The 9,377-nt window shown below is 39.9% G+C and overlaps 1 protein-coding gene across 1 annotated transcript; it reads right to left on the bottom strand.

Moving 5' to 3' along the window:
* LOC137946730 (protein PARTING DANCERS homolog) lies at window positions 1-9,377 on the bottom strand. Its single transcript, XM_068793042.1, has 8 exons — window positions 9,314-9,377; window positions 2,564-2,685; window positions 2,191-2,279; window positions 1,859-1,954; window positions 1,671-1,765; window positions 1,554-1,594; window positions 1,374-1,472; window positions 1-222 (listed from the first exon to the last, which is right to left on the bottom strand). The coding sequence occupies exons 1-8, from the start codon at window positions 9,375-9,377 to the stop codon at window positions 73-75; spliced, it is 756 nt and encodes a 251-aa protein (XP_068649143.1). The 3' UTR covers window positions 1-72.

Raw genomic sequence — 9,377 nt, 5'->3', positions numbered from 1 at the left:
AAAGGGTGATAGAACAACAGATTATCTCTATTAGTGGTCATCATTTGATGTTTAACAGGCCTATCCCTCTGTTCAAATGATTTTTGGACGAAAACAATAGTTTGAATCTTTGAAAAATCTTACAATCGTTTCTGCCTTGTGTCCTGAAATATCTGTGTTCTCCACAATGTGGCTCTTGGAAGCTTTTGATATCGCTTCAATAGAACCAATCGCTTGAAACAGCTGAAGAAATAGAAATCAATCAGAAGAATGAACTCGTGCAACAAGGCATCTTCTATGCATGCAAATTTGCAAAAAGCTTTTGAAGTGTCTCATGCATGAAAGGTATTCTCATGATAAAGAAAGCATCACCCAGATATCCACAAGAGGTAATTAAAAGTTAAAGAGTCTGACAAAGATCCATCATCACGGAGAGGCTATTAGTGGAGATTAGAGCAATCTAAGTATATGCAAGTACATGTACGTGTAATAATCAGTTGAGATAACATGTTCATATGATCATTTGAGTCCAGCTTGTGAGGAGTATTTACAGGCTTTGCATCTCCATGAGCCCAAGAAGAATAATCCCGAAGAAATTGCATTAATGTTTCAGTTATAACACCTTATTAAGTTATAAAAAATCAACTAATATTGACCCAGTAAGTACTATGTAATTATGACTTTAGATCTTAAAATGCAAGTAATGGTTTCATTGTTTAGCATGCTATAATAAAGGCCATTTAAAATTAACTGATGATTAACATGTCCAAGCTCCAGTTTCCAAGTTCTTTCAGATGTGTAAAAAATTGGAAGTGTTAGCCATTACAGTGGAAAAGATCTTTCGAACGAAATCCAACAATAATTTGAGGCAAAAAAAGAATTTTTGAAGATTATGAGCACTTCAGCAAAACTTGTGAGTGTAGATCACAAAACGAGTTTTTCCTGGAACATGGTTTGTCAATACTAAAACAGTCCAAACCGAGCAGGAAGATTTATTGACTTTCATCTGGTCTAGAAAAAATTAAATATAAATATAAAAAAATCAAATCACCATCATAGTAAAACAAGATTCCAGTACTTTCTTCGGCTTGGATAAATAAAACTCAAACCGAGAGTATTCGCTGAATGTCCTTGTGGCATAGCCTGGTTGCATTCTTTGTCAAGACATGCATCATAAATATCAAGTAGCGCATCAAATACATTCAGAAAAAAAGGAAACATGATAAAACAGTGGGCAACACCCAATGAGGAACTTGTCTAGAATAAATGATTTGCAAACGAGAGACTCTTACATCAGCACATTCATGAAGATGTCCCAAGTTATGTAGAGATATAAGAAACGGTACCAATAGATACAGTAAAAATTTACTCAATTTAAACGAGAAGGAAGTTACCACATTTGCATCATGCTTGTTAATGCCAGGAATTGATGTGATCACTTTAACAAATGTGTCAATGTTCTCCACTGATTTCTCGCGCTTTAAAATTTTATGCTGCATCTTTCAGTCATGGAGGTACATCTCAAAAACTCAAAGAAGTTAGAAACAGTGGTTAGGTTCAGCACAGGGACACACCTCAATCCTCAACTTGGAGACTGCATCTGTCCGTCTCAATACTGCAAGGGAAAGGTCCAGCTGTCAAGTAAGCAAAGTTCTTGAAATGTTTCATTCATATAGAGGCCGAAGGTTTACCCCCATATACATGTGCTATCTTGACAATCTTTTCAAATCCCATCTCCAGGTCCTGAACAAAAACAAATACAGGCTTCCCAAACTCCATGCCATTTCTTTCACCCAAAGGCCAAGACAAAATTCTTTTAGTTACAGGGAAGTACAATACAGTATGTTTCCATTCAGATAGATAGGTTCTAGTAGCTCACTTAAAGTAAGAGCGGACAAAAGAATCATTTTGTTCCCTCGTTGGGACACTGACAATGATATAAAGATGTTTAAACTGTCCCTTTAGTTTCAGTATTCTGCAAAATATGACGACATAAAAAAAATCAGTTAAACTTCAAGGATAATAGTAAATTCATCCTTCTTTCCACCCTTATGGAAGTTCCTTCAATTGGCTACTCTTTAACATTAAGTAATCTGAAAAAATGTAACTCCTTGGATTGTTTGTCCTGATTTGCTATTCTAATTTCCATTTTTCTAATTTTGGAATGTCAACAACAAAAAAAATTTAGAAGAGAACATTGCAGTCAAATACCTGCTAAATATATGGTTCATAGTCTCACTAATCCAGCTGGTAACGAAAACAAATGCTACTGACTGTCCTCCATTATTGAAAATAAAGTCCTGAATTTCCAATTTGCACTTTCAGTAGTGATACAGATGTCAAGACAGAGGAAGCTGATATAAAATAACTAAATAACTAAATAAATAAAGAAGATTTAAAAATGTTTATAAAAAAGACGAAAAACGAGCAAATAACTGGAGTAAAAGGAAGTTAAGGTGGTAAGAATTTGCTGAGAGGAAGGATGAGACTGTATGATGGATGCTGCTCGTCTTTCCATGATCTTCTCATCAGAAAGAGAATTTAAAGGATGTTTCAGAAAGAAAAAACAAAAAAAGCTAATTACTGGAGCAATAGGAAGGAAGTTAAGGCGGTAAGAATTTGAAGAGAGGAAGGATGAGATAAATTGGATGAAGGATGGATGCTGCTCATCTTTCCATGAGCTTCTCATCATACATACTCCATTACCTGTATAAATGAAGCAGCACTTTAAGTGAGAAAACAAATTAAGACATAACTCTATCTTGACAAAAAAAAAAAAAAATTAAGTCAATGTTATCTTGACAAAAAAATTAAGACATAATGGTAAATATCAAGGAAAAGAACTGACAGGAAATGTTGTTGTCTATCCAGATACAGTAAAAAGTCAAGAACATATGTTCAGCAATTTGATTGTCAAAAGTTTTAATCACTGATGTCTCATTCAATAATTTTAAAAAGTCACCCCTGGAACTGTCATAATAAGATATAACTGATTAACCATTCCTTTACGCAGTACCACTGGGTACATGGATGACTATCTCAACTTGAAAACATATAGCAGTAAGGGTTTGAAGTATTCGTGAGTCAAGGTCCAACAATGAGGCAGTCAACTTAAGATTTAAAAAAGTCCAACTAATGAAAAGATTCAAACAATAATAGCTGATACTGTTATCGTATATAAGGGACAAGATTGTAAATATCTATTTTTCTAAGGATATTAGTGTAATTTCTGTTTTAAATCTCTATACCTATGTATCGAACAGAAAATCGGGAAGGACCTTCGATTCTTCGTTTTCGGAAAATAAACATGGATTTCGGAAACTTTGTCGTGGTATCAGAGCTTCGTTCTGCGTCTTGATTTTTTTTTTTTCCGAGCTTTTTCGGCGCCTTCGGCGGTCTCGGTTCGGTGGTGGAGAAATCGGCTCGGCGTTGTGCTCTCAGAGGTGAGTTATCTTTCCCTCTTTCTCGGTTCTCGATTTGTAGTGGCTTTCGGAGGGTCTTGTGGGTTTTTCTTTTGCATTTCGGAGGTTCCCTCTCTCGGCTTTAGCGAATTTCGACAGCTCCTCTCTCGGGCATTTCGGTTTTTTGGTGTTCGACGAGACCATCTTCGTTTTTGGTCTTGGACGGTTTGTTCTTGGTGTTCGACGGGGTCATTGGCTTCATTTTGGCTTCGTTTGTTTTTGGTGTGCGACGAGAGTCCACTCCACGACGTTTCTTTTGCTCGGTACACGTGTCGCAACGTCTGCCACGACCCTTTTCTACCACTGCAGCCCCTCAAGAGTGGCTCATCTTCACGTAGAGGCATCATGTCATCTGATAAGGTCGACCAGTTCCCTCTCCGTTTCACTGGTAAAAATTACAGTGCCTAGGAATTTCAGTTTCGTTTATTTGTCACGGGAAAGGAGTTATGGGGTCATATAGATGGGACCGATCCCGCACCTCGGGAGGCCGAGGCTTTGTCCAAGTGGACAGTCAAGGATGTTAGGGTCATGACCTGGATCCTTGGCTCCGTTGAGCCTCACTTTGTTCTCAATTTGCGGCCTTATCGAATTGCGGCTGACATGTGGCGTTATCTCGCCCAAGTTTATCATCAAGACAACTCGGCTCGGCGTTTTCAATTGGAGTATGAGATGGCTCATTTCACACAAGGCAGTCTATCCATCGAGGAATATTTTTCAGGTTTTCAAAACCTTTGGGCTGACTACGCCGACATTGTTCATTCTACTGTTCCCATTATAGCTCTCTCTGCTATTCAAGCAGTGCATGAAACAAGCAAGAGAGATCAATTCTTGATGAAGCTCCGTTCCGATTTTGGCATTGCACAGTCTAATTTGATGAATCGTCATCCTGTCCCCTCTTTAGCTGCTTGTTTCAGTGAACTCCTCTGTGAGAAGCAGCGTCTAGCTACTCAGGCTGGCATCGAACATCGGGCTGACGTTAGTGCCCCTGTCACTGTGGCTTATGCCACCCAGGCGAGGAATAAGGGACGAGACATGCGTCCTGTTCAATGCTATTGTTGTAAAACTTTTGGTCATGTTTCTTGGGATTTCCCTAGAAAGTTTTGTAGCTACTGCAGGAAACCCGGTCATATCATCACTACTTGCTCCATTCGACCTCCACGGCGGCCGGATACTGCTTATCCTGCCTACGTTGGTGCCTCTAGTTCTACGGCATTGCCTGCTGCCTCACCGGTTGTTCCTCTTGCATTGTCTGCTGCCTCGCCGGTTGTTCCTGCTGCACCAACAACTTCCGCCACACCGACCACACTCACTCCTAAGATGGTACAACAGATGATCATTTCTGCTTTCTCTACTTTTGGGCTCTCAAGTAATCCTAACATTTCTTCTAAGCCATGGTATTTTGACTCCGGAGCTTCTAATCACATGATCAATACTGTTGTTTCTCTTTCCAATGTCCGCAATTATGATGGCCCTCAAAAAATTAACACCGCTGATGGCAGTTCTCTGCCTATCAGTGCTGTTGGTGATCTTTCCTCTTGTTTAACTGATGTTTTTGTGTCTCCTGACCTCTCCACAAATCTTATTTCTGTTGGTCAATTGGTCGATAATAATTGTAATGTCCATTTCTCTCGATCTGGTTGTGTTGTGCAGGATCAAGTATCCGAGACGATGATCGCGAAGGGGCCTAAAGTGGAACGACTCTTTCCTCTTTATCCTAGTTTTCCTTTTTTTTCTTTTGCCTGTCATGTTGTTAATTTTAGGCCTCAGATGTGGCATAAACGTCTAGGCCACCCCAACTCTTATGTACTTCAAAAATTATTTAATTCAGGTGTTTTGGGACATAAAGGTGTGTTCTTCTCTTGATCTTTCTTTTGAATGTCCGTCATGCAAACTTGGCAAAAGTAAACTTTTACCTTTTCCTCATAATGCCTCTCATGCTTTACGATGTTTCGATCTTATTCATACTGATGTTTGGGGAATCGCTCCTGTTGTTTCTCATGCGCATTACAAGTACTTTGTCACCTTTATTGATGACTGTAGTCAGTTTACTTGGGTTTACTTTCTACGGGCTAAGGCCGACGTTTTTTTAGCATTCCAGCGTTTTCTTGCTCTTCCAGAGACTCAATTCTCTGCCAAAATCAAAGTATTGCGCTCTGATTCTGGCGGCGAATACATGTCTCATGCGTTTCAAGACTTTCTTCAAAGCACAAGGATTGTCTCTCAGCGCTCCTGTCCTTCGACACCGCAACAAAATGGTGTTGTTGAGAGGAAAAATCGTCATCTTCTTGATGTGGTCCGCACCCTTTTACTTGAATCCTCTGTTCCTTCTCGTTTTTGGTGTGAAGCGCTTTCTACTTCGGTTCATTTGATCAATCGTTTACCTTCTCCTACATTACATCGTGTTTCTCCCTTCTTTAAGTTGTTTGGCCGTTCTCCTTCATATTTTGCTCTTCGGAGATTTGGTTGTGTTTGTTTTGTGCATTTTCCTCCTCATGAACGACATAAACTTATAGCTCAATCAGTTAAATGTGCTTTTCTTGGTTATGCTATCCCTCAAAAGGGTTATGTTTGTTATGATCCAATTGCTCGTCGTCTACGTGTTTCTCGGAATGTGGTTTTCTTTGAAAATCAATTTTTTTTTCAATCTCATGTTGAGCCGCCGTATGCTTCTTTATCTCTTCTCCCTTGCTTTGATGATTCTCCGCCAGTTGTGGAACTGTTCAAACCTGGTTTTGTGTATGGCAGACGTAGTGGCCATGAGCTTGGTTCTACTTCCTCTATGCCCCCTCCCGATCTTGTCCTGGCGCCTGATCCTCCTCCTGCTCCAGCTTCCCCCGCTCTTCGCTGGTTTACTCGCCCTTCTCGGCCTCCTCATTGGTATGGTTTTTCCTCCACTGTATCTCTTGTCACTCCTTTCTCCTCTATTTCCATTCCCACTTGTTACAAACAGGCTATGGTCCATGAGTGTTGGCAGCATGCCATGGAAACAGAACTTCAAGCACTTGAGGAGAATCACACTTGGGATATTGTTCTTTGCCCTCCTCCGATTAAGCCTCTTAGCAGTAAATGGGTTTTCTCGGTTAAACTTCGCTCTGATGGCTCTTTGGATGGGTACAAAGCTCGCCTAGTAGCTCTAGGCAACAAACAGGAATATGGGATTGACTATGAGGAGACATTTGCGCCGGTTGCCAAGATGACCACGGTCCGTACTATATTCGCGATTGCAGCCTCTCAGTCTTGGCCGCTACATCAGATGGATGTGCAGAATGCCTTTCTCCACGGTGACCTCCAGGAAGATGTATACATGAAGCTCCCCTCGGGTATGCTTACCTCCTCTCCTGATCAGGTTTGCAAACTTCGTCGTCCTCTGTATGGGATTAAGCAAGCCCCCCGGGCTTGGTTTGAGAAATTTCGTGGCACTCTGATTCTCCACCGGTTTACACAGAGTCAGTATGATTCATCTCTCTTCTATCATAAGTCTACCACGGGCATGGTCATTCTCTTGGTTTATGTGGATGACATCCTTATTACTGGCACTGACTCTGGCCTGCTTACCAAGCTGCAACAGTTGTTACATGCCACTTTCCATATGAAAGATCTTGGCCAGCTCATGTATTTCTTAGGCCTGGAAGTCCATCATCGGGCCACTGGTATTTTCTTAAACCAGCATAAGTATCTTCAAAATATTATTACCTTGGTTGATTTGGAAGAGACTTCTTCTGTTGCTACTCCTATGGAGGTCAATGTCCAATACAGGAAAGATGAAGGGGACCTTCTCGATGACCCTACTATCTATCGACGCTTGGTTAGGAGTCTCATCTACTTGACCACTACTCGCCCCGACATCTCCTATGCCGTTCATCAAATCAGTCAGTTTATGTCCTCTCCTCGTCATCTCCATATTGCTACCGTTTGGCATATCATCCGCTATCTTCGAGGTTCTCCTACTCGTGGGTTATTCTTTCCTACAGGCTCCTCCCTTCAACTTATTGGTTATAGTGATGCTGATTGGGATGGGTGTCCGGATACCCGTCGCTCTACTACGGGTTGGTGTATGTTTTTAGGTGATGCCTTAATTTCTTGGTGTTGTAAGAAACAGGATCGTGTTTCTAAATCTTCTACTGAAGCTGAGTATCGTGCATGTCTACTGCTTGTTCTGAGATTGTATGGCTACGCGGTCTTCTTGCGGAGCTTGAGTTCCCTCAGACTACTTCTACCCCTCTTCATGCTGACAACACTAGTGCTATTCAAATTGCCACCAACCCTGTTTTCCATGAACGCACCAAGCATATTGAGGTTGATTGTCATTCTATCCGCGATAGCTTGGATAGTCGGGTGATTTCTCTTCCTTACATTTCTTCAGATCTCCAAGTGGCCGATGTATTCACTAAAGCAATGACTCGGCAGCGGCATCAATTTTTGGTTGGCAAATTGTTGTTGGTTGATTTCCCAACATCAATTTGAGGGGGGATGTTATCGTATATAAGGGACAAGATTGTAAATATCTATTTTTCTAAGGGTATTAGTGTAATTTCTGTTTTAAATCTCTATACCTATGTATCGAACAGAAAATCGGGAAGGACCTTCGATTCTTCGTTTTCGGAAAATAAACATAGATTTCGGAAACTTTGTCAGATACATAAAAGATATGGATAATATATGCCGATTTTAAGAGTAAACTATAAATAACTTTCACAGTTATAGAAGGCCAGAAAAACAATTAAATGCTCCATCAGTGATGCCTGCCAGCTTCAACTTATTGATGGCACTCTTAAGCTTCATCAAAAGCAAATCAAAATGTGCATCTCGTTAGATAGAATAAATGTTTGATAATATTTCACAAGAAGAAAACTAATTATCTTTAGCATTTAATTTTTAAATACTTACAGACTAGGTCAATTTCCTTCACTCTTACACTAAACGATTTTGCAATAGGAATCAAAATTTTGAACCATCGGATCTTAAACTCTACCTGTATTTCCTGTGAAACTAAAATTACATAAATCATAGAAAAAAATCAAGTAAGACCGTGAATAGACCGCAGTGGTCTAGTGGAAAGAGGTAGATCGTTTCTCTTATTGAGTTCTTTGTCACTCAGAATATTTGCTTTCCTTATTTAGGTTGGGCAAGTTTGTCACCGACACTTATTTTGGCCTACCATTACCCTTGAACAGCCGCTTGATGAAATAATTCGACATCTCATTGTCAACAAGGAGGGAGGATGAAGAAACTAAGAACATCATAATTACCATTCCGCAATGGAGTTGTTTTTACCTCGAGATAAAACTAAATCTAAAGATTCCTCCGGCTACTAAATTCAACATTAGAGCACTGTATCTTGTGTATAGTGTTTTAACAGAGGGCAACTACATACACGATACAGATGCGACACTTTGCTTATAGTTAACATCGCTCATAAAAGGATTACCAAGCGGAATGTCATCAAATTCTTTTCATTTTTTTTTATAAAGTCAAATCTAAAGAACACTGTTAAAAAAAATTGTATTATACCGAGACTTCCGGAAAGACTAAGATGCATGGCAAGACAAACCAAAAGCATCGAGTAGGAACTCTCCAAAAGTTGTTGAAATCTAAACTTTGAGTGAACAAAATCGAATATCAGATGCAATAATAAAATGAAATAACATAAGAATCAACTTCCGCTGCAGCAACGATCTGAGAGAGTTTAAAAGGTCCAAGCCGAACTTCCAAAACGGACGGTATACGCTACGTTCTACGCTCAACATAAAATTAGAACGCGGACAACATTATTATAAATTCGAGTTGTTCAGGAATTTAGACTAGTAAATAGAAGCTCGTATTATTTTCAAAAAGAAGATCATAGAAGTGCTTTTACAGGCAGAAGAGCTTACCAGGAATCGCTGCAAATGGAAGATCATGAGCTGCATCTCTGCCTCCTTGTCCGAGATTTGCCAT

This window comes from Aristolochia californica, unplaced genomic scaffold (assembly GCF_029961685.1).
Source record: "Aristolochia californica isolate CCGP_79_NKW_82.1479 unplaced genomic scaffold, dmAriCali1.0.hap1 SCAF_12, whole genome shotgun sequence".
Classification (NCBI taxonomy): Eukaryota; Viridiplantae; Streptophyta; class Magnoliopsida; order Piperales; family Aristolochiaceae; genus Aristolochia; species Aristolochia californica.
Note: the sequence above shows the minus strand (reverse complement) of the source record. Positions and strands in the feature narration are given on the sequence as shown.